Source organism: Neopsephotus bourkii, unplaced genomic scaffold (genome assembly GCF_033783945.1).
Source record: "Neopsephotus bourkii isolate Nb327-2 ecotype Australia unplaced genomic scaffold, CSIRO-AGI_Nbou_v1 NB_1768, whole genome shotgun sequence".
NCBI lineage: Eukaryota > Metazoa > Chordata > Aves > Psittaciformes > Psittacidae > Neopsephotus > Neopsephotus bourkii.
This window is the reverse complement of record NW_026902242.1, coordinates 2,882,116-2,907,188: the sequence shown is the minus strand read 5'-3', so window position 1 is coordinate 2,907,188 and position 25,073 is coordinate 2,882,116. Positions and strand designations below refer to the sequence as shown.

The following is a 25,073-nucleotide window of genomic DNA, read 5'->3' as shown; positions in this document are numbered from 1 at the left end:
AAAAATATAAATGCCTTGTTTTTATTTAAGTGGTCCTTTGGCACGCATGCTGTTCAAAACTGGACCCAGCTACAGTAAAAAGCTGAAGCATTTCTAATTCCAGAGGATGCAGAGTGCCTGTAACAATCAAGGAATGCAGTGGACCACCTAGTTCTACTGTGGACATCTGCTCCAGTGTGCCTGAAGCAATCTTCTGATCTGAAGCACCCACACGTGCAAGGCCAACACAGATTGTGTTTTCAGTGATTGCTGTAAGAAAGAAGATTAAATGCTTCATTTAGTGACCAACAGGCCTAACATAAAGGAAAAAGTACTCAAAATGCTTAAACCCTTAACGCTGTTTTCTTAAACCCCCATTTCATAAATCACCAGACAGGCCTAGAAAGAAGTTTGTGCTTCAAAGAAAATAAAGCTGTATCTTAGGGATGTTTATAAGCAAGAAGGGGAAGACAACAGAAGTAGAACAGGAAATTCATTCAGGAATTGTGTTCACTTTGAGGAAACTGCTGTTCCTGATTCCTTCTATGTGAAGGATAAAAGGATTTTCATTTTAACAGCATTTAAGGAATAAACTTCTAAAAAGGAGGAACGTAGAACTTTTCTGTGACACAGCAGTCATCTTTACAGCTGCTGTGATTTCACCCTTGGCCTCAATAAACACTAGTCACAGTTTGTGCTTGACCAGTGTTAAGAACTCAAAAGTCAGAATCCCAGTTCTGCATTGCAGGGTTAACCTGGGTTCATGCTGGTGCTCATGTAGTGCAGAGTGTGACTTGTCTGATTAAACATAGCACTGATTTTTTTTATGAAGCCCACTTGCTCTAAAATGCTCAGAATCCTTCTGCAACTGTAATGTATCAAAGAGCTCACAGTTAAAGATGGGTAGAACCAGGGTCACCAGGCTGAGGCTTGGACTAAACCTTCAGGAGCTTGTTCATCTCTGCTGAACTACGCTATGTCCAGGCTCTGCCATATCCATCTCAGGACCAGGATTTAAGGCAGCCCAATTCTACCAGGGAGCAAGAGCAATGCAAAGATGAAGAGGAAAGGAGCAGACTTTGGAGGCTCATCACTAAGTGTGACTTGATAGGCATAAGTAGCAGGTAGAAACAATGCAGTAGCAGCACCTAATTCTTCTCCTTGGAGCCTCCTGTTTTGAATAATGGCAAGAAGCTGTTCTGCAGCTTGATTCACACTCATGTACCGTGGTGGCTCATAAATCTTCCTTCCTCTGCAGGGAAAGAAAAGTAGAGCAATTTCACATAAAACCCACTTCATCATCCCTAGTGTTTACAGTTTATTTCAAGAAACCTCTAGACCAGCAAATGGACCTTACCTAGGCCCAGGCTCTCAGGCTGGGCCTTTCAGACGAGAGGCATTTGTAAGGAAGACAGGAGGAGACTTCTGTGCTCTCACACCTATGAAACAGAAGGGCCTCCAGCTGGCAAATGATGTGAGCAAATTCAGCTGCTGGAAGCAATATGCAGGTTTTGCAGCTGCTCCTGAAGGATGGATTAGACTTTAAGTCAAGGGCAAAGTACTGGTTTTCTGTCAAATGCCCTGTGGACGTTTGTCTGATTACAGACTAGGAATACATTCTTACATGAAATGCTGCTTTCTTTGCCAACTGTGGCTTCAGTCAAACAGCCTTCATTTTGAAACTCCAGAATAAACAAACCTCAATGATACTGTGAGACTTCACAGATGTTAATTTAGAGCAGAGTTACAGCATGTGCATAAAGTAACTGTTTGTATTCACCACTTTTGAAACAGAAGATTGCAGAGAGGTGATTAAGATGTGGCAAGAGCTCTCCTGAATACAGTTACATGAACTTGAGAGCATTTTCTATATATTGCTTATTTAGCTGTTTAAAAGAGTGGCATGTATTCAATGCCTTACACTGTTACTGGCAAATGTAAAGAAGAATGAATTCCAAACAGTGTTTCAGCTATTCATCTATTTGAGGATGAGACAGAACAGTGAAATAACACTTCATTTGCCAAGCTTAATCCGTTCTGACTTCATGTTTCTCACAGAAACAGCTCAAAAGATGATGCTTTGCCATAGCTTCATTCAGTTACTGTAAATAAAGCCAGGTCCTATTGCTCTGAGCAGAAAAGTTCCACTGCTCGTAAGAAACAAAAGACTGTGGCCACTGGGAAGGATAACAGAAGGGCAGGTAAGTGCAGTACTGGACAAAGAACCTCCATTCCTTTATAAATACACTGTTTTCTATGTATCTTACAAATGTGTTTCCATACATTTTCAGAAAGGTGACTCACTTCATTAGATTCTCCAGAGACTGCTCCTTCACTTTAATATCTGTAGAGCAAAACAGGTATTAAAACACAGGTCCCCTACAAACTCCTCACTCAGTTTTTCTGTGTAGGTAAAGCTTAATTAAATGAGCAGTTACTATAAATTTTATAACAGGATTTTAGTTATTACAGGAGCAAAGAATACGGATTAAACATTCTGCTGTTTCAGATGTTAATTAGTCACAAAGTATTGGGATTTTATGCATGTAATTTTACCCCAAAATAGGGTGAGTTTCACAGATCTCACAGCAACACAGATGAATACAAATACTTCTAAGTATTCAAATAGCAAGCTACAGGATAGTGAAATGCCAGCATGGTGAAGCACACCATGGTACTGGAGCTACTTGTAAACGCTGAGTACATTGTGATCACAAAAGGTAGAACAGGATGACTGATCAACAGCAATTACATCAGTGCCATGCAGCAACCTGACTTTCGTTAGCACTTCCTGTCCCCATGAACGCTCGGAACAAGCTTCTGTTATGGGAAGAAAAAAAGGATTTGGGCAAAAATAAAACAGAGAAAGGGCCAGGTTAGACTCTGCAACTGTATGAAACTCTTAACTGACCACAGCCTGTCCAAGACACAATCAAACATCTGTATTCAAATGCCCCCAAAAGACTATCGCAGTGAAAGCTGGATACCTTTTTCACCTTGATTTTAAAGAAAAGTATTGCTTAAGTTATACAATCAACTCCTAACTCACAGTGATGCTGAAGAAAGGGGGGTAAAAACAGTTTACCGAATCGTTTATGTGACTGTCAAGTCACTTGGAATTCCAAAGCTTATCAGCACTTCCCCTTTTATGTGCTTCTCTAGTCTAGTTGGACAAGCAATAAATACATGGACCCGAATGACCAAGTAGTATTAAGGGAACAATTTATTTGCAAATTGGTAGTTTTCAGGTATGAGCTACAATCAGATGCAGGTACCACAACTGTCCATGACATGGGACATGGGTTACAATTCAGTTTTATCAGTTCAAACTTTTACTCTCACACTACTGTATAAAATCATACAGAGGGACATCACAGAATTGATTATATCAAATATGTACAGAATACTTGGGTTTACTATATTATAGTTGTTAAGAGTCCTTGTTTAAACACTGGTCATCCAAAAAGTCATTTGTTAAGACAAAAGTCATCCTTCTTTAAAACAAATTGCCAGAATTCTGATTTTTTGCCAATTTTAGCAACTTTGATGGCATTGGGAATCTGGTGTGCAGTGATGCTTGCACACTGTTTTCCTGCTCAGGATTCTCCAGTTACTACAGACTGTTTTTACTTAAAATACTAATTTATTTAGCACTGAGAGATCCCAGATGTGTCTAAAAGATGCTACAAAAGGTATAGAATTGCACATATATAAATACGTAAGTGCCTTGTAGTTTATATGCAGGCAGTTCCTCGGTACTCAAGGCCAGGTTGGACAGAGCCTTAGGCAACATGGTCTAGTGTGAGGTGTCCCTGCCTGTAGCAGGGCGTCGGAACTGGATGGTCTGAAGGTCCTTTCCAACCCAAACCAGTCTGGCATTCCATGATCTTTCAGGAGCTACCCAGATTAGAAGAGTTATTCAGAAAGTGGCTTTGAGCTGAGAATTGCTGGGCAGGCTGAAGATCAGGCAGCACCACGGAAGAGCCTGGTGCCAGTGGTCAGTATTCAGTTCCAGCTCCATGACTGGCAAGGATGCTTTACATCACTGCTTCTTCTCATGTGACAGTCACCTTTCCCAAAACATCCTCAGATAAAAGAATTCAGGAAAAAGACTATCACCTTACACAACACCAATGTGGTTAAACGTACAGTTTAGCTCCTCAGAAAGTCAGATGTGCTGAGCTCTAACCTAATGAAGAGAGAGCTGCTAGTCACTGCAATCTGACTTGGATCCTGAGCTAGATCTAGCTTAAAATCAGTCACTTTTAGAGCAAATCTGGGCCTCCTGCTCCTATGTGACTTCTAAAAGGGCTTTGTTTCTTAGGGATTTTTTGACAAGGAATGAACAAATTCCTGACCACTGCAGCATGAACAATGGCTGAACTAAGGACACACACATCAATGTTCCAAGTTTTGGTGTATTTTCAAACATGCATGTTAGCTGAGAAGATTTGTTTTATCCCAGACTTCATCTCATGCCTATCACTCCTGTCTGTGGATGCTGTGGAAGATGGTAGCTAAGGAACCCTTGGAGCTGCTGCTTACCAAGTAAGCACAAGGTGTGCATTCCGTTCTGCCTGTTCTTCTCAATCTTGTCAAAAAAGCTTTCTGGCTTCCATGTATCTGTCCAGAAAACTATGGAAACAGTCTCTCCAAAACTGTACAACTGCAAAACAAAGCAAAAGCAGTAACACACAGCGTAAGAGCATGCAATAAAATGAGATAAAAACCATGAACAACTGGCAACACTGAAAAGTCCTGAACCTAGTTAAGAGTTTCATAGCACAGTGCTCTCCTATAAGACACTCATGCTTGCCCTTTCACAGACACACAGCAAAACATAGCACTAAAAATAGCACACCTTTGGAAAAAGCTGCCTATCTCTTGGCTAGTTTTAGTGCATTCCTTTGCATTCCCGTCTTTCTTTGTAACAACATCTGTAATCAGTGAACTGGGTTTTCTTCTTCCTAACAGAGATGTGCTGTTGTCCTTTTACTCTCCAAACAATAAAGCATGTTAAAGAACAGATAATGAACCACCTGTGAAGTTGTTACCTATCTCTGCTTTCACCTTTCCAATGTGTGTGAACTTTCAATTTACTTTCTATTCTTTGTTCATTCTCAAATCCCCCTAAAGGCAAAAACTTCGTTAAGATTAGCACCAAAATTCTTACTTATCATTTCTTATCTCAGCTAAGGCTAGATAACTTCTAATAAAGCAATAATACTGAGATCCTACTGATACAGTTGTATTAAACCAGCACTTTTCTGCAGGTGAAAGCTGTATCATGCAAAAAAAGTTACAGTCTGAAGAGGGAGTGGATATGGAGATCTGAAGACAGGGATAGATTATGCATGAAGTAGAGGTATAATGTTTTTTCATGCATATCAGGTAAGAATAATATTGCTATCATATTCTGTCAAACATATTGATTTTATTCTCAGTCTTAACACTATTTATTTCTGTAAATCCCTAACCTCAGTGAAAACATATGAAGCAACAGTCTTGCCAATCATTTTCAGTGATGCAGAAGCCAGTGTCATACATAACCTAAGGCAGCATTTGGCTTGGAAGCTTCTGTAACCAACCTGTAAAAGGGCAAAACCATGCATCAGTTCTGGTGAATTCAGCTCTGGAATGGGGCAAGCCCAGACTGATTGTACAGCTGGCCAGTATTCTGTCTGCTCAAGCAATGGTCTCATCTCCCCACTTGCTCTGTAAACCAGGCAGGAAAAACTGTGTTTGCCCTGAGCAGAAAGAGGACTCTATGTAGAAGCTGCTCTGACAGCTTTGTCCCATCTGGGAGTTCCCCTTTACACGCTTTCCTGCAGTACTAGGTTGTGGTTTTAACTCTTTAAAAGTTTGAAATCAAAGCAGAAACATGCTTGTTTTCAAGGGCCCAAAAGCTCAAATTTGAACCATTCATGCTGAGATGAACAGTGTTTATTCAAAGGTTCCTAGAATATTACTGAAAACATTTCCTCTTTTAAACATTTCATTCTAGCAGAAGGACAAGAACACACAGCGTACATTTCACAACCTAAAGGTTCTTCCAGTAAACTAAATAGAGGTTGGACAAAATGAATTGTTCCCGATGTAACCTGTTAACTATTTCAAGGCTGTGTCTAGAATAATAACCAAGCTATGTTCTGCCTGGTTTTCAGGTGGCTGCCTAGAACTCTTCCCATTTTGTTCCACAGCTGAAGAAAAAACTATTTAACAAGATGCTTCTCCTTCACCCCTTCATTGTTACAGCATCTGGGAGAAAGCTAGCAGTTTTATCTCATTGGCAGTATACCTACAGTAACCAACAAGTGCTGAAATGTCCAGTATCAACCTAACTACCACCTGAAAGCCACCCCAAAGCAGCAGCCCTCATCAGTACAGAAAGTGGCCTGAATTAAACTTGAATCTTACCCCAGTCCCTTTGGCATTTTGTTAACCTGAAAGAGGGTAACTTCCACCTCTGGCTTTTAGCAAAGAAAAGGATGTGCAGAAACGGGTAAAATGTTATTACCTGGTAAGCAGTTTGTTAGGAATCAGATCTTTTCAAGTGTTCTGCCACATACTAAAAACAAGTCGTGCATTCAGCTTTATATCCTCCAGCACTTGTTCTCATTGTTATTTTTCTCTTTTCCATTGATCATTACAGAGATTCTCCATCATCTTTGCCAACAAGAAGTTAAGCAAGTTATCCTTTTTATGCAAGCACTGACAGTCAGATTCACTGAATCTGTCCTTTGTTCACCAGGTTTTGCATTAAGAATTAAGTTTGAATGTCAAAAAGAATAAACCATTTTTGTCAGAAATTGCCTGCCCATTCAGTAGAAATCATTTCAAAATAGCTTCATGAAGTATTGAGATCATAGAAAACTGTACTTACAGTCTCACACCAATACACTTGTTTTCTTAGCACCTGGACAGCACAGGCACAGAAGTGTCTTCTACACCAACGAGAGGGAACAGGGCATGCTTTATTAACCTCCTAGAAATGCCTTTGCAACTTACATTAACTTAACTTCTAAAGATTAGATTTCCTAGCATTATTGCATACATATTTCTACTTTAAATTAAAGAGGGGAAGACACTTCTTTAAACTCTCTGGTACACCAGCAATCTACAAAGGCTATGGAAGTGAAGCAATAAAAGGATGCCCCTGTTGTGCTTGACTACCTGTAACCAGTTACCTTACAAGCACTCCTACAGACACAAACAAGTATTTCTTTCTTTTCTTTCCTTTCAGCATTTGACCTCTGCAGAGACGTGGCATTTATGGAAACACAGGCACTGCTCCCCCACCAGAGCAAGCCTGCATTAAAGAAGCAACACATAACTGTATCAGAACTTGCTTTTTGAACTCTCTCCCTGTACCTCATGTAGATTCACTTTGTTGTTCAGTTTCCTGTGCTCTGTTCAAATTTCTACCTCTTGAAATCTAGTACAAAGTATCAGACTTTCAAGAAAAGCCTTGCTGCAGAGAGAGAAGTGAGTACCCAAAACTCCACTATAAGGATCCAGCAGTCACAGGGGACAGCAGGTCCACTAGAACCAGAATCCACTGAAAGCAAAGGGTTCTTTCCACCAACCATGTAAGACTCAATAGGGCCCCAAAATTAAAGAAATTATGCTTGTCACTGGACTAAAATTGTGACAATTCGTTAACCAAGGTGTATTAGAGCACACTGAGGATTCATGTCATGATCTGAGATTGAGTTTAATAAGCCAGTGAAGAGCTCTGTGTATTTTCAGTGAAAGGATTGTGCTGTATGGTTGCTGGCAAAGCTTTAAAGAGAGGCGACAGCAAATGCAGTTTCTGTGTGTTGCACTCTACATGAAGCAGCTGGGCTTTAGGAGTGGACAAGATGTGCTCTGTACAAGCTAAAACATCTCAAGCATCACACTTGCACTAATCATCACATTTGTTCGAGTGCCTCCATTCTGCTCGGGCACAAAAGAGCCAGAATTTCAAAGGGGGCTCAGTGAAATGCTTGGGCAGACGTTCCGTGTTCTCAGCTTGGAAACCTCCTTACCTTCTGCTCAGCGCTCAAAACCTTCACGGAAACATTTCAAAAGGTCATTTTGAAAGACCTCAGTCTTTGGAAATACTCCTCCCCCCAGTAATTGGCTTCCACAAAGCTTTGTGCACTTCAGTTTTGCAATGCAAGAGTTGAAGGCAGGAAGGGAGGCCAGGCCTCTCCACTCGGAGGCAATGCTCTGCCCGCTCACCAAATACTGCAGAAAGCTGTTCTTCGACTCACACTTTCATCACCTCTGAACATTCTCTAACATCCTGTTCTATTTACACACATATTATGAAAATCTGACAGATTTTGGTCCTGGGGTGCCTGTTTTCAGTTAATGATATTTCATACGCTACTTGTTTATATAAGCAGAATCAATTGAGAGGGCAGAATCATCTATGAAAGAGAAAGAGCTGTCCCACGATCTCTGCTTGGAAAGCCTGCATACAAGTGAAATGTCACTGAAACTACCCAACAACTTTGTAAATGGCCAGTCTGAATGACAACAGACACCTGAAGCTGTCCAGATCAACAGTTTTCACTTAAAATAGCCACTTAGCCACTTCTTTTGTGGCTCATCACCACAAAAATATAGGCTGTAAAAAGAAGGAACAAGCTGAGACTAAACAGGGAAATTAAAAAAGGAAGATCTCCTATCCCCTCTAGAAAGTACTAAAGCAAGCAGCAGAGAAGATGCAAGATAGTAGTAAAAGGGTCAATAAGGCAACAGCTGCAGGGAAACCAAGAAGTAAACATTTCAAAACACAGACATTTATTTTTACAGCATCTTTCCCAGAATTATTGCTGTATCAGCTGCAATGGTGACAAAGCAGTTCTTCACTTCCAAGCCTACCGCCTTTCCTAACATTTCAAACAGCTTCAGAACTAGATATATGTCAGGGGAAGAAGGTAAAAAGGAGTCTTGTGACACTTTGTGGACCTGGCACCTAGATACACATGCAATAGGTGTAAACTCTGTAGACTGAACCTCTCCTTGGCTGCTGTGTTGAGATGGTCCCAGGTTACACTGCAGACAGGTCTCACAGGACTGCACAGCCTTACGACATCCCATTGACAGATACCACCAGGTTTTTTTCTCCTGAGGCTGCTCCTCAATGGAATTTGGGGACCAGACAGCACCCTGCATTATCCCAGGTTGTTTCCTGATCAGTCTCAGTGCACATACAAAGAAAAGCTAAGACATGTTGTGTTTATCCTTGTCGTAAGTTTTGACATGATGCTGTGCAACATCTATCTGCATAAAAAGGAACCTAATAAGCCAGATTTTTCCCCTTGCCTTCTGTAACCAGTTAACAACCCTCCGGACCATATACATCAGATTAAAGTGCTCCTATTGTTTTTTAATTTATATATTATTGACAGAGAACAGCTTAGGAAGTTGGACAATCATCAACAAAGAAGTACCAAGAATCAGTCAAGCTTCATTTTGGCTTGTAATTGGTCATATGAAACAACCACAAGCTTAGCTCTAGCTCTTTACCACTATCTCACTTAGAACCACAGACCTTTAGCAACTTTTAATGCCTCTCATGAGAACCTTCACATGAAATTCGAAATCTTTACCATTCACACACAAGGGGCTCTGACTCATTTTTGTACTGCAAGCCAACAGGTTGGCTCAGCTGTCCAAAAACCTCCAGTCCCCGTAGTACATGCCAGAGAGAAAGGGACTGTGAAGACAAGAATGTCTGGGTGAGGGAAGCCCACTCCACATGATTGCAGTCTTCAGGAGGCAGCTGAGACAAATCACATAAAAGCAGCTGAAGGGAAGAACCCATTTTTCTCTTGGCTGCCTCCTGTATCAGCACTTAGGAAACAGCCACTCCACAAGCAGAACAAAATTCAGCTGTCAAAGACTCAGAAACTCCAAACAAAATTGAACAGGACAGGATTTTCCCTCCAAGGTAATGTCACCTTATCTTTAATAACCTCCGAAGACTCTTCCCAGCAATGTCAAACAATGATTCCTTCCCACTCTGGTCACTTGGATTACTAATCTGAAAGAGTTCTCTAAATGGAGAAAAAGAATTATTCTGATCAAATGAATATTTCTGGGTCATGTTTCCTGGTGACAAATGGCACTGAGTTGTACAGCAATTGTGAGCAATGAAATAGTGTGATGAGTACTGATTTAACCTTTAAATGGCTTGAGAAACAACTTCTAAAAGGCTCAGAAGCTGGCAGTAAGTGAGAAACCCGACCAATGATGGGAAACAGTTTGTTTTAACTGGTGCTGGATAAAAAACATTTTGCACAGAGCCCCTCCCATCACAGCAAAGAGTATTTTTGAAGATGAGGGCACAGAGAGAGGGTGGAACTCAAAGGTTCCGCTGCTGCAGCTACTACAGGTTTTCTATTTGACTGTAAGCTCAGTGAGTAATGATAACATCCTTCAACTTCCTAACCTGTATGTAATAGTATTCTACTTGCTGCTGCAAATGTGCTCACCTGTTCAGTAAACACTCAAACCCCCCACAGTGAGCACTGCTTTCATATTTCAGTGATCAGCTAGTAGTGAAAAGACAAAACTATTTGCTAACTGTAAATCTTACCAGAATGAGCTGGCCTCCAAACACAAAAAAATCGAGCTGAGTGACTGACAGACACAAGGGGACACGCAGATGTTTGTTCTGAAGCTATTCAGGTGGAAAGTGGGTATGTCTCAAAAGAGAGGCAGGTCTCTGCCGTGACATGGGGTAGCTCCCCTACCAAAATAGAAAGTAAATGCTTTTAAAACTAGCAACACCACTCTCTCAGAAATGAGTGGCTCCTATGTGGCTCCAATCCTACGGCTTGCCTCTAGCTTTGCACTTTAGTTCTCTATCACCTTTTTTTAACAGTAATGCCATTATCTCAATCCATTTTGAGTTGTGTTGTTCACACAGGTCAGTGTGATGCAGAGTCTTTCTCACATGTCTGACCTCCCTCAAAGACGCACTACCAGAACTGGGTCAGAGAGAATTCAGTCCTGACAGCACCACTCTGCTGACCTTCCCAAAGTAACCCAGATTAGGAAGGAAGGAAGGAAAAAGGGGTAAATTTGAGATTCTGAGTTTTCTGCCTCTTTATTCTAGAGCTAAAAGCCTCAGCAATCAGCCCTATTCTGAAGGACTGAGTGTGGGTACAGATAAAGCCATGGAAGTAGGGCTGGGCTCTCCCTTTATTCTCAGCTTGCAATGCTGAATCCTAGTTAAATAGCAATGTCTTGTTCACAAGGTAGCTGAGTAGTGATAGTAACTATAGTTAACTGTAGTAAACTACAGTTTACTGTAGTAAAATACTAAGCTTTCCAAAGCTCTGGAACTTCAGTGCAGCTGCTGGTGAGGAAAGCTGAACTGCCTCACTAGTTACCATCCACTAGAAGTGGTCTCTGAGAATGTCTGTCCTCTCTCCTTGACTTCCATGGCAGTATGCACAAACTGCATGAATTTCTTCACTGGTAGTTGTTCTCTACTACAACAGGAGTCAGAGTGATCAACATACCTACAATTCAGATACCAATCAAGAGAGGTGAACCTGCAGAGCACATGTTAAGAGGTGCTCATGCACAGGCACTTTTCCTGGTTTCTCTTACCATTCCAGCCATATTAATTTGATTTTGAGGGTAATTATGTTCTTCAGCCTGACACAGTGAAAGTACAGTGAGAACAGCCTAAAAGAAAGAGCCACAGCAAGTCATAGAGCCTTATGCCCAATTGCACTAATACTTTGCTAAGTTATACTATCCTCTGCTTTCAATAACTACAGCTCATGGTATCAACCTGTGAGAGCTTCCTAGAAGAGTTTAATTTTCAAAGTTAGAAGAAAAACACTTGCTCTTTGTACTAATACACTCTTCACCTGTGCAGCCTTCCAAGCTGAGTCCGTCAAATGGGCAAAACAGTAAAAAAAAGCATTTGAAAATAGATTTTCACCTTTCTCTACAGTTTGACAAGAAATAGATCTAGGAAAGTGACAAACCATCACTAACGACTCCAGTAACTCACTGCTGTTCAGGAAAACAGCACAACTACCAGAATGTTGTTGGCTGCACAGAAACGTTGCTTTGATGACAAGAGACATGTTCTTTTGTGAACAGACTGGGCACTGGGCTGTAGCTGCATTTTACTGAGGCCTAATCAGCAGCTACAGCTCACTACACACGTGGCTTTCACAACAACGTATAAAGGTGTTTCCTGTTTTTCTCCAGTAAGAAAGAAAGAGGTTTTGTATTACAATCAGATTAACACAAGAAAAAAAGCCCAGCCTTTTCTGTGGTGAAGCAAAAGAGGAATCCCTGCTATACTTGACAGCAAGTTTGCAATTTAAACCACAGCAGCTCCAAAACTAAACTGATGGCAGGAGACAGCCATGAATGTAAAGACTGCTGGAAAAAATTATGAACTTCCCCCACAGCTCTAATCAAATCACAGGCTGCTTTTTAGTAAGAGACCCCTCACTTGCTGTTTATGCCTGTAAGGAGCAATGAAGAGTTAACATCCAGCTGGTTATAGTCTGTCTGGTAACACAATATGATCACCATTTCCTAAAATGCTTTATACAACAACAGGAATGTTGACTTATGGGAAGGCAGCCCCTCCCAAGCCAGAATGGAAAAGGGGACCAATGCCAGAGTGAATAACATCACGTTTCCTTCACGGACTGTTCTCTTCAGCATGGGACAAGGAAATAGTAAGCTAACCTCCAAAACTGCCTATGTGACAAACCTTATAGACTGTTTGCAGTATAGTCCCAGCTAGTTTTCTGCTCTTTTTGGTTTTTAATTCACCTCAGAGTTCTGTACTCCTCTTTCCTATGCCTAGCTGGGGTTGTGGGGGAAGCAGGTTTTCAGAAACCCTAGTCACCTGTTCTCATTGGGAGCACAAGCCTTGTGCCTTCCTTCCTAACAAAATAAAAGAACAGTGAAAAGATAGCAGGTAGTAGAAACTACTTGTCAGCAGCTTGACAGCACAAGCAAACTTTGCACCACCTTGAAGCTAAAAGTGGAAAGGGTAAGCCCCAGCCCCAAGACCCATGTTACCCACCCCAGTAAGTGCAGTCATGTAGCAGCTGCCATCTGTCTGCTGTACTTGTAGATTTTAGACACCAAGGAGCCTATTTCCTTCCTTAAAGATAATTTTACCCAAGTCTTACAGCAACAGGCAGGTATCACTAAAGAAGTGCTCACAGAAAGAATGATAAATAATGTGAATCCTGTGCTGCATTCCCTTCAGCATTAGCACTCACAGCTCAGAAGAGGTGTCAAGGCAGTTTTGCTGCACTGCCAGATCACACAGGGCTCTCCCATTTCTAAACCATTCAAATGTGAACAAAGTCAGAGATAATACCCAACTTACTGCAACAGACTTTCTGCTGCTGGGCAGCACTGAGATAAGGAGATTGTCACTGTAAACTTGAAGGTGTCAGTACTTTGTTGAAATTAAAGAGAATGGTATTCTTTTATGTTATGCTACGAAGGAGTATTTCCTCCTTCAGTGATGAAAACCTGTTATTCAAAGCCTCAGCTCTTGTCTGTGGTACACCTACATTCCTGTGCTTGCCTTCAGTTTTGGTGAAACAGGAGCTTGGGTTTAGCGGTTCCCATACACAGGGAATCATTCTGAACCTTAAGAGGGCAGGTTCTATGTTAAAATAATGAATGAAAAAAGGAGGAAGCTTCAAGTAATTTATAAGTTGTGATACATACACTGCCATAACGTTTTTCATGCTGGAGGAGGAATAATGGACCTATATATGTGTAAAAGGAAATAGTTTGAAGTATTTTCTTGGGGAACACCAGATCTTTTCTACTTTGGCCATTCAAGAAGCACAAAACCTATCACTTATTCTTCTAGTCCTTGGGTAGGCAAACCTCTCCTCTCTCAGCAGATGGGCATAAAAGTGAAGACAGGTCAACCTTGGAGAAAATGAATGCATCACATAGATTTTGGAATCAGTTGTGATCTGAGTTGAGCACACAGACAGGCTTCTGCACATATTCCTTTCATGACAAGACCAGTGTATCTCTCAACAGGATAACAACCTAATTTAAAACTAAACTTATCAGGTGACCATCAGTAGCAGAAGGAAGCCAACAAGAGCAAAGCCTTATCTGTAAAATAACTTAGATATTAAAGTCTCCTGGGGCAGAGGGAAGTTAGAGAGCAGAGCAGAATAGAAGTGTCACTATTCATTTACACATGCGCTCATCAAAAGGGACTTCTGCTCATGTGCAGCACACTGAAAAGGAAGTGTTAACAAATTCTGACAACAGAAGTGTACAGTTCCTCCAGATCTTCAAGCTTCAGACTGCAACATGCATTCCCACAGCAGCAGAAGAGCTCACCAGTTTTCAGTTTAGCACTTGTGGAATAGCATATCTGTAAAAATGTTACCTGTAAACCACAGCAGCCCACTGCACTCATTATTGAAGCGTTATGAATGACCTTGTATGGAATCCCCAGTTTTACTGCACGTAGTACTAAATCACTGTGTGTTGTGGCCCTGTGTTAGAAAAATAAAGGAGTTAAAAACTGAAAAGACGAAGTGATCAAGTGTTACTAGCATTATAGTTTGTTTTCAAAGTAAAATTAAACCCTTCACAACCAGGGCAATGCAGAGGTGCCAAAAGGGCAACAATAACATGACTAATTGTAATTGGAAAGTAAAAACTCCAGTAAGGCATCCATATGTCATCTTCCCTAGCTGAAAATACAGGTGTGCTTAATATGTTATGGTTCTTTGCAGATTTCTGGCATCATTAAAACTCTTAACACCAACACAATTGTTACTTTTTAAAGTAGCTTTGGCAAGGATTTGAAAAGGAAAAGTTCCATTTACGCTTTGTCTTCTGCAGGTGTCTGCTGGACATCTGTTGAACTGTAAAGGTCAACTCTATTTGGCATAGACTTCAGCACAAGTCCAGTATTTCCTTACTCAGGGTAGAGCCAGGCCTTCTCCCATCTGCACCAGTGCATGCCAGGAAAGCAACACACTCAAATAGAGCTTTGAACTGAGGTAAATTGCATGCACTACTTAAGACATCCTTAGACTAAATTGACTTTTATGACATTTAAGCCAAATTACTCAAATTACCGATGCCCAAGTTTGAGTGCTCAAGTTTTTCTGTAACAATTAAGAAACTTCTAATTAAGCTTAGAAATGAGCTAAATTGGGCTCCAGGTCTAATGCCTAATAAACACCTTGCAGTGACTGCTGCAAGAATTCCTGGGCTTGAAGTTAACGCAGTTGGGATTAGAGTCCTTCTGAGATGGTAAATCTCACATCTTTGAACTGCAACAGTGTTTACTTATGTATCTTGCTTGAATGTATGCTTACATACATGCTAGGCACTCCATTTTCCCTGTAATACATGGAAATGCACTTGGCTAAATTTATCAAACCTAAAAGTGACCTTAGCCATCTCATTGCCAGGATGTACTACAGACTTCTGTGTGGCCATTACAAAGAAGGAAACAAAGAAAGAAACCAGAATAAATAAATAGGAAGACTGCTTTCACCCTGGCCTCATTCAGTTACCCTGACAGAATTCTCCTGATTTTTAGTCTGATAAGTTTTGACACCGCATGCCTGACTCCACCAATCAGATCAGGTGCTTCAGGCTGGAACACAAATGTGACAGCAGCTAGAAGGCTGTAAAGATCAATCATAGAATCATAGAATGTTTTGGGTTGGAAGGGACCTAAGGTCCAACTGCTCATCCAGTCCCAACCCCTGCCATGGGCAGGGACACCTTCCACTAGGTCAGATTGCTCCAAGCCCTGTCCCACCTGGCCTTGAAATCACTTAAAACAGAATTTCACTGAAGGAAAAAATGAAGGAATCTGAATTTGGGAAACTGGAGACCGTGATACACGCAGGCTTCCAGGCATAGAAGAATGCAGTAAAGTGATCTAAAACAACACTTCGGTTAGTAGACTGACTGAGTTCCTGACTTCGAGAAACAAACTTAGTTTAGGAATGCCTACTCTGAGAGAAGAGGGGACTAGTTTTAAAGTCTTGTATTATTCCCTTCACACACACAGGACAAGGAGCACTGGAGGATTTTGTGGTTATGCTAATACTGGCCAACGGGTCAGCTGGCTTTATTCACTGAAATTTGCTCCAGCCAGTATATTCTCCCAATAGATCTGCCCATAATGATGGCAGCTGAAAGCAGCAGTGCATTTGTGAGTACTTGGCTAGTACTAGCAAAGGCTTCAAGAAGTCAGCTCTCTGCATCCAGAGCTTTACTAGGATTTTCTGTCACCAGTACAGACTTTAAGTGTTATGGATAGTAATAATACGAATGTCAGCACTAGGCTAGATGAAGGTGCGCTTGCCTGTATGCTACTAAACTTGTCAGGTTTCTGCTAGCACATCCATAGCTGTTACCACATATACAGAGTGAACAACAGTAAGAACAATGGCAGGGGTACAGCTTGTTTTATCACCTGAACTACTGACCACCAAAACCTGAGCTTTCCTAAGACTAAACACTCTTCTGACCTGCAAACATACTTGAAACTCTACGATCAGCTGCAGTCACATGGCTTCAATCCTACTCCCATGTGGCTTCTCTTAGGACAGAAACATTCAGTACTCTTTCCTAGTAACCTCATGAACCCCTAAATCCTTAGGGCTCTGTGAGGGCACAGGAGTTCTAGCTGCAATATTAAGAACATAAACATTTAGACAGAAGCAACTCATTTAAAAAAGAATAGTTTTCCACAATGATGCAGTATATTAGTCAGAATTGAAGGATTTTGACACTGAAACTAATGATATGAGGCAGATCAAGATACTGTTTACAAGCAGCCATTTCATTTCAATACATATGGTTTGTTTCTTTCATCTTGTGTACTTATGTCAGTCACTGGATCAGAGTACAAGGGTATAGGTAATCTGGCTCTACACTTTACGTGAATTCTAGTTTTCATGTTAACATGTGTTGAAAATATAATTAATATTCCTGAAACACAGCATCATTCGCCCATAAGTACTAGTTTAATATCATATTTCTTGCCAATTCCCTTCAACTTGTATTTACATAAATCACCTGCTTTTGACAGATGCGCACATTACTCCTCTTTTTCATAAACTCTACTTTTTCACTCACAAATGGGCTGCTCAGTGATTTGATTTTTCTTGTGCCCCTTAACACTGCAGTATAAATCTTGAATCACCAGCTGGAGACTAAAAGCTCTTCTGTATAGCTTGACATTTATAGATTGATGATGCCTGACTGCAAAGACAGAAGGAGATCCTTCTGGTGATAGAAAACGACTCTACTTTTCAGCAGGAATAAAAAGTGGAAACAAAAGGCTTAATAAACCAAAAGGAGAAGACACATTGAACAACCTACGTGATTTTAAAAACGAGCATATATCAAAGCAGAAGCACTGTACAACCAACAATCAGTATTCATTCTAAAGCAACTGAGCGTGAAAGCCACATTTATAAGTACAAAGAGCAACTAAAAGAATACTCTCTCAAAACAGAGCAGATTTCTTTATGTGATATCCTAGAATTTCTTGTGTTAGTAGATAAATCAAGGAACAAAAATATTCTCTATAGAAGCTAGCATGAAGAATGAAATAAGTTACTGCTGAAGGAATGAATCATACATCCTAGAGGGTGCCCATTCTTAGCCATAAGGAATATCTGGGCAAGGAAACTCCAAAGCAATATAAAGTGTGGACAATTGCATGTATATTTTTAATGCAATAAAACATGCTTCCGGTCTGAAAATCAGCTTCTTCATGAACAATTACAATTATGCAGTATGGCTCCTTCCTATTGAAAAAGAGAATGACCAAGCTACAGCAGTATTTCAAATGTTGCTTTGTCTTACCCAAAAGGATCACCAACTACAAGAAATGCGACATCACAAACATCAGCGTCTTTTAAAATGTTATCTGCTTCTTGTTCCACTGTTTCTCTGTCAGCCAAAATCAATTCTTTTCCATAAAACTCTTCCTAGAAATTGAAATTAATAAGAAACAGCAAAATTAGACACTTAGGAACACAGCCAATAGACACTGGAAAGGCCAACTTTATTATTCTCCCCAGCAGTCTGACCCATGTCTTAAGAGAAACCTTCCTTCCCTTGCAAGAACACCTGAGCTTCCCATAAAGTAGCTCCAAAATTGCCCAAAATTAGTCAAGCTTGTTATTCTGATACTGACTTGGAGTTTTATGCCTTTTGTGTCAGTTGAGGAGCTGCTCCAAATGTAGCTCAATGACATCTTCATAACAAAGGTACCTGGGTGGACTCAATTTAACTGGTCATCCTACTGCAAGGCATCCTCTCTCACAAGACTGAGTCTAAGTGCTTAGGTTAATTGTAACGCTGACATCAAACCATAGGCAAATACGACATTAGCTATACCACAACATAGGTGGTTTTGATTATCCCTAGTACATTGTAGCTAACCACATCTAAGGAGTGATTTTGTATTAGTTCTTCATCTGCAGTTCTTTGGAAGAAATACTTTACTATGCATATAAGTAAACATGTATTTGATCACGTCCTTTGCTTTTCTTTAGCAGCTCAGTAATTATTGTGTCTTTTTGTATGTTTTTAATGCCTTTATTTCCAGAATCAACCTCACATGTGTAATAAAACCTCAGTTAGTTCTAGAACATGTTACCTGAACATATATGTCTTTAAGTTATGTACCACTATACATTTCACATGCTCTTTACATGATTAGATAAAGGTTTGCTCCAGGGCACAGATCAACAAACGTGGTTTTGTTCTAAATAGCATTCAGAAAACTTGAGTGGTATGACAAATATTAACAAATTGACAGTCCCTGTGATTTCAGTGATAGCTTCATCTTTGCTCGCAAAGAATAATGAATTGACAAGAGAACCATCATACTTGTAGAGAAGCAGAGCACTGCTTCCATGAAATAATCCATCCCATACTGAGTACTAGATATGGGTCTGTTACTGGGTTTGCTTCCCCTTTCTAAAGATGACTTCCTCACCATTTTTGCATAAGTTTCTCTACCTGTGTCAAAAATGGAATCTATTTACATGCTTTGAGACTGCTCTACAATGTGAATCAAAGCACATTCATTACAGAATACATAAAAAGCACTCTCCTGACAAAAAATAAGGTGCAGACCCACTGGGAGGTCACAGGCTCCAAACAGTTCTTCTGCCAAACTGAGGTCTGATTTAGATGGTCAACATCAAGCAGCCTTTAACATGTGTTTCAGGTCAACAGGATAAACTAGGCAAGTCATGTCACTGGAATTTTAAGATCTGGTTTTAAAAGCATCAACACAGGAAGATTTCTAGAAATCCATGCAGAAAAGAATCTGTTCTTTATCTCTTGAGAGCTTTCCCATAACTTTTCATGGTGCTTAAGAGAGGCTGAGCTTCAGATTACTAAATAAACCATCCAGAATTGTCACTCGTATGGAAACTGGGCTTCGTAGTTACTTTCTACGTTCCCTCTTGGGCAGTTTCAGGTTAAGATGGCATCTTTCACTTTGTTTTTATTGATCACTTTTCCCAATTACCTCATCTTTGGGACTCCAAGGCTTCCAAAAGACTTAATAAAAACCAAACCAAATGCCCAAAATAACCACACCAAAAATACCCAGCATTTTTCTATTATTCGATGTCTTATTTTCAGCTGGCTAGGAATCCAATTTTTAATGGCTAATGCAGATTTTGCAAAGTAAAAACACCCGAATGCGATTTTCCAACTATCCAACAATAAAAAAAACATTTTGTTTTGAATGGATTAATTTCAATTCAGATTAAGTGTACTGAAAAAACCCCAAACCCAAGCCTGAAATATGGAGTATATCTTCATTTCAAAATACAGCAGATAGGCCAGAGATAGCCGCAAATGTTCTAGCCTACGCTTGTGTCTGAAAACCACATCATGCTGACTACATGCTAAAATCTCACATGCTGTATGCACATACACGTACATGGGCAGAGATTCAGAGCAGCCCTGTGAAGGACTTGGGGGTGTTGACTGATGAGAAAATGAACATGAACTGGCTTCAGTGTGTGCTTGCAGCCCAGAAACCACCCGTGTGCTGGGCTGCATCAACAGGAGCATGAGCAGCAGTCAAGGGAGGTGATCCTGCCCCTCTGCTCTGCTCTTGTGAGACCACACTTACAGCACTGTGTACAGTTCTGGTGGCCCCAGCATAAGGACATGGAGCTACTGGAGAAAGTCCAGAGGAGGCCACGAGGATGAGCAGGGGCTGGAGCACCTTCCGTATGAAGACAGGCTGAGAACAGTGGGGCTGTTCAGCCTGGAGAAGAGAAGCTGCGTGGAGACCTCAGAGCAGCTTCCAGCGTCTGAAGGGGGCTCCAAAGATGCTGGAGAGGGACTCTGCATCAGGGACTGCAGCGACAGGACAAGGGGTGATGGGTTCACACTGAAAAAGGGGAAGTTCAGGTTAGATCTAAGGCAGAAGCTCTTCCCTGTGAAGGTGCTAAGGTGCTGGCATAGGGTGCCCAGAGAAGCTGTGGCTGCCCCATCCCTGGCAGTGTTCAAGGCCAGCTGGGAAGGGGCTTGGAGCAACATGGTCTAGTGTGAGACAGTTCCAGGATTAGTGTTCAAGGCCAGGTTGGGCAGAGCCTTAGGCAACATGGTCTAGTGTGAGGTGTCCCTGTCCATGGCAGGGGGTTGGAACTGGATGATCTGAAGGTCCTTTCCAAACCAAACCATTGTGTGATTCTATGATTCTGCTATGGCTATACAGCATCCAAGACGCAGGCAGCATCTCTGTATAGCACTACACAGTTTTTGGAGGCAAGATCTGTGTTCTGTGGGTAGGTAAGCTCTTGGTTTGGGTATTATTTCAACATTCAACTGTACCTTTCCATTCCCAGTGAAGCCATCAGACTTACAATTTGTACATGTTTACTACTGTTTTCTTCCATAAGGTGTGTTTGCTAATAAAAAATTTATCTCCGTGCTGTTCAACAGCATATCTCTGACTGAACTGTGCGTGTTCTCCATGTCTCAAAATGGTGAGACAGCTTGGCCCACCAGGAAACACGGACATGTGAGACAGTCAAATTATTGTGCCAAGCAGGCATGCCATATTACCTCAGCCTGAATCAAGAGATTGAAGGCTTCAGAACATGTATTTTTCTGATATGTCTTTTGATTTGTTTGTTTTTAAACAGATCAGACTTTTTTCTAACCAAGTTCAGTCAGATCTCCATATACTGTTAGAATCTGAGATGAAAACTAGCATCAATACCTGTAGGAAGGAAAGTTTTTTTTCCATTCCAGTCTTCTCACAATGTAGCAAAACAATTTCTCCTATGAAAATACAGACTCACAAAATCACTAGGGTCAGAAGGGCCCTTTGGAGATCACCCAGTACAACTCCCTGCCAAGGCAGGACCACCCAGAGCAGGGCACACAGAAACGTGTCCAGGTGTGTTTTGGATGCCTCCAGAGGGAGACTCCACAACTCCTTGGGCAGCCCGTTCCAGGGCTCTGTCACCCTCAATAGAAAGAAGCTCTTCTCCATGTTTGTGTTTCAGTTTATTGTTCTTTGTCCTGTCGCTGGGCACCACTGTGAAGAGTCTAGACCCATCCTCCTGGCACCTGCCTTTGAGCTATTGATCTGCATTGATGAGATCCCCTCTCAGGCTGCTCTTCTCCAGGATAACCAGTTCCAGCACCCACAATCTCTCCTTGTAAAAACGATGCTTCACACCCCTGGGCATCCTTGTTGCCTCCGCTGGACCCTCTCCAGTAGCTCCTTGTCTCTCTTATACTGAGAAGCCCAGCACTGGACACAGTGCTCCAGATGTGGGCTCACCAGGGTCAGCAGAGGGGGGGATCGTCTCCCTGACCTTCTGCCACACTCCTTCCGATGCACCCCAGGATACTATTGGCAGCACGTGAAAGTCACGTACATACCTTTTTGGAGATCACACGCCACCAGTTTCTCCTGCTGACATTACTGACCTAACACTCTCCTTGGCAGGAAAGGTGGTAGGCCCTGTGGGCCAGCAGCGGCCAAACCTACCAGTGCTTCCTTGCCCACCGTGAGGTTGGACGTGTAGGCCTCCAGGTACACCCTGTGGCACTGTCTCACCGCCTCCAGACCCTTCACCGTGATGTCCTTGGCATCTCCCAAGCCCAGCCCGACCAGGTACAACATGCTTCGGGAGGTCGCTACAGCCGCCGGGCCCAGGGTCGCCGTCAACACCACCACCTGTCACAGGAGGGAAACCGACATCAGCCCCACCACGCCAGAGACAGCTCCCTGCACATCTCCCCGCTCCTGCCACCCGCCTCTTGACAGCAGGGCAGGCCCACCCCACCACACACACAGCCCCGGGAGGGCCCCTACTCATACAGCCTCGACATACACATACATACATACATACATACATACATACATACACACATACACACACAGCCCCGAACCCGACACCCATTTCCCACCTGCCTGCCTCCCGCCCGCCGCCAGAAGCCACGCTCCCGTCACGCTTTGCGGTACTTTGCGACGCTGTGCGGCCGCAAGGGTTGCCGGGAGTTGTAGTCCCCGGGGCGGGGAAGTATGGCTGCGGCGGAGCTGAAATGTCCCGTGCTGCCGCTCGCTAACGGCTGCAGCATCCCGGTTCTGGGGCTCGGTAAGTGCCTCGTTGTGAGATAGTGCGGTCACGGCGAGGCCTGGCCTGGGCCGGCTCGTCCGGGCTTGACGCGAGGAGTCTGGGCTGGAGCCCCGAGTTGAGGCAGGCCTTGCGCCCCTCCCTGGGGGAATCCCTGTGTTCCTGTTTAGCGTGATCTTCTGGGGCGTCTCCTACTGCCCTGCGGCAAGACAAGGTGGAGAACGAGTGTTTTTCCGTTGAGGAGTAAAAATCATAGAATCACAGAATCATAAAATCAGCTCGATTGGAAAAGAGCACGAGTCCAACCGTTCCTCAGCACTGCCAAGGCCACCAGTAACCCTGAGGTTAGCCCTATCTCTGAGGGCCTCGTCTCCACGGTGTGTGAACACTTGCAGGGACGGTGACTCCAGCCCTGCCCTGGGCAGCCTGTTCCAATGCCTGAGCACCCTCTGGGGAAGGAATTGTTCCTCAGCTCCATCTAAACCTGCCCTGGTGCAGCTTGAGGCCGTTTCCTCTTGTCCCATCCCTTGTTCCTTGGGAGCAGAGCCCAGCCCCTCCTGGCTCCATCCTCCTGTCAGGCAGTTGTAGGGAGCGATCAGGTCCCCCTGAGCCTTCTCTTCCCCACTGATGAGCACATCCCTCAGCCGTTCCCCATCACACTTGTGCTCCAGGCCCTGCACCAGCACTGTTGCCCTTCTCTGGCCCTGCTCCAGCACCTCAGTGTCTCTCTTGTAGTGAGGGGCCCCAGAGCTGAACACAGGATTCAAGGTGCGGCCTCGCCTTCCACTTCCCCCAAGGTGTTGCTTTGTGGTTTGTTTTTTTTTTCTCACCGGGCTTGGTAGCAGACTTTTCTTTAAAGCAGACTTTCAAGCTCTGATTCGTGTTACTGGAATGTGTTTTCTTTTTGGCCAGCTGCATCTGCTGTAGTTAAAAGCCTGTGTAGGAATCTCAGCCTTGGGAGAGTTAGAAGGTGTGTGTCTTGTAGCTGCGTATGTTGAATTCAAGCGCTGTGAAGCCCTGGCAGTGTGGCAGAATCTCGGGTGAGGGAGAGGGAGGTGTTTTGGTTTTTCTTTTGGAAGCCATGTTTTGGTAACATGATAACTGAAGTTTAACAGTTTTCAGTTGTTGCTCGTACAAATACGTATGACTTTTAGGAGGAAAAAAGTCTGCCTGAAAATACAAAAATGTGAAGGAGCATTAATTTTGTTGCAATTTCTGTTTCATTTTATTATCAATTGTGCCATGAGAAGTTCTGCAATAGAGCTGATTAAACTCTTAAAGAATTTCTTTTCTAAAATGTGGAGAAAATGAGAAGTCTTTTAAGACAATGTCAGTTGTTTGAGTTAATGATAGTAGTGGTAGATCAGGAAAGCTGCTGCATTCAGTCCTGGCAAAAGAAGGCTACAGACTAAGCAGGATACACTCTTGCAGTGACTGCTCAGGCATGAAAGTGTCTGTGAAATTTGAAGGAACTTTTTTTGTCTATTTGTTTTTGATTTACATGGCAAGCTAAACATTTATTTTCACTTATCCCTTTGAGAAAAGGGGAATCTGAACTCTAGAAGGTACAAACCCAAGACTGGCTTGCAGAGGAATGCTCTCTTTAGTTATAGGAATTTAATAATTCCCATAACTAAAATAATAAAGCCAATATTCCTTTACATAGGAATATTTGTTTTATACTATTCTGAATTCCAGATCCGTGTAATTGGTGGATCTGCTCACAAGAGCCAAACTATTAAATGATTAAAGGCCATTTTTTCCAGGCAGCACAGAACCGTGTGAGCAAAGGAGGATTAATCCCAGAATTCTGTGCTGTCAGAGCCCTGTCCATGCTGTACAAATAACAGACCATTAACTCTCCAAAGCAGGAGTTGTAGCAGAGTGCCTGAAAGGTGTGCCACAAACAAGCACACGCATACCATCCACAAAGCAGTGCCCACTGCATACCTGAGCAGATCTCATCTGTCTTTTTATACAGTTAAATTAGTTTTTATCTCTTGTAAAAATAAGGAGTTCATTTATCTCTTGATTAAAGCCTCTGGTTCTTTTGGCTTGTATTTGATCATGTATCTCTTCTTAAGAATCTTTCCAGAAGCCCCTTTCATTCATAGCATATTCTAAAACATGAATACCCTTCCCAGTCAGTCTTTCATGGTGCAGTTTTATCATGGGTCAATTCTGTATCCCAAGTTTTTAATCACTTTACATAAACCTGCAAATCAAAGGCCCTAAACTGTCTTTGTAACACTGGAGTTAATCTATCACACATTATTGAGCTAAGCTATAAAATAGGATGACCCTTTTGCTCGTTTTGTATTTATCCCATGAGTCTCTACTGACTTCAGAGCAATTATTTAGGATTTCCATTAGTATAAAGGAAAGCAAAATTGAAGCTTATATGGATTTTAGGGTGTATTAAGCCACTTCAGTCAGTAGAAGTTGGCCTTTGATTTT

The 25,073-nt window shown here is 42.2% G+C and overlaps 2 protein-coding genes across 12 annotated transcripts in view; one reads left to right on the top strand and one right to left on the bottom strand.

Annotated features, from left to right (window-relative positions):
• On the bottom strand, window positions 1-22,252 carry DPH5 (diphthamide biosynthesis 5). The gene is made up of 7 exons (XM_061379032.1): window positions 22,028-22,252; window positions 17,854-17,978; window positions 14,396-14,504; window positions 4,525-4,645; window positions 2,284-2,323; window positions 1,128-1,231; window positions 1-249 (listed from the first exon to the last, which is right to left on the bottom strand). Exons 1-7 carry the CDS (start codon window positions 22,160-22,162, stop codon window positions 26-28), a joined length of 858 nt encoding a protein of 285 aa, XP_061235016.1. The 5' UTR covers window positions 22,163-22,252; the 3' UTR covers window positions 1-25.
• A 283-nt stretch (window positions 22,253-22,535) lies between these two features.
• The window catches only part of LOC133225990 (uncharacterized oxidoreductase ZK1290.5-like), a 447,194-nt gene continuing 444,656 nt past the window's right edge, over window positions 22,536-25,073 (top strand). For all 11 annotated transcript variants that reach the window (XR_009729343.1, XR_009729342.1, XM_061379026.1 and 8 more), the window contains exon 1: window positions 22,536-22,637. Coding sequence is in view for 9 of the 11 variants with exons in the window: in XM_061379026.1 (XP_061235010.1) it covers window positions 22,565-22,637 (73 nt within the window). In the remaining 2 variants the exon portion in view is untranslated. The remainder of the gene's footprint in view (window positions 22,638-25,073) is intronic.

Excerpts from the sequence above, each read along its gene's own strand:
- DPH5 (XM_061379032.1), bottom strand. The coding sequence starts at position 22,162 with ATGTTGTACCTGGTCGGGCTGGGCTTGGGAGATGCCAAGGACATCACG. Across the intron at positions 17,979-22,027 it reads CGGTGGGCAAGGAAGCACTG|GAAGAGTTTTATGGAAAAGA; the intron begins GTAGGTTTGGCC and ends TTCAATTTCTAG. Across the intron at positions 14,505-17,853 it reads GTAGTTGGTGATCCTTTTGG|GGCCACAACACACAGTGATT; the intron begins GTAAGACAAAGC and ends TTTCTAACACAG.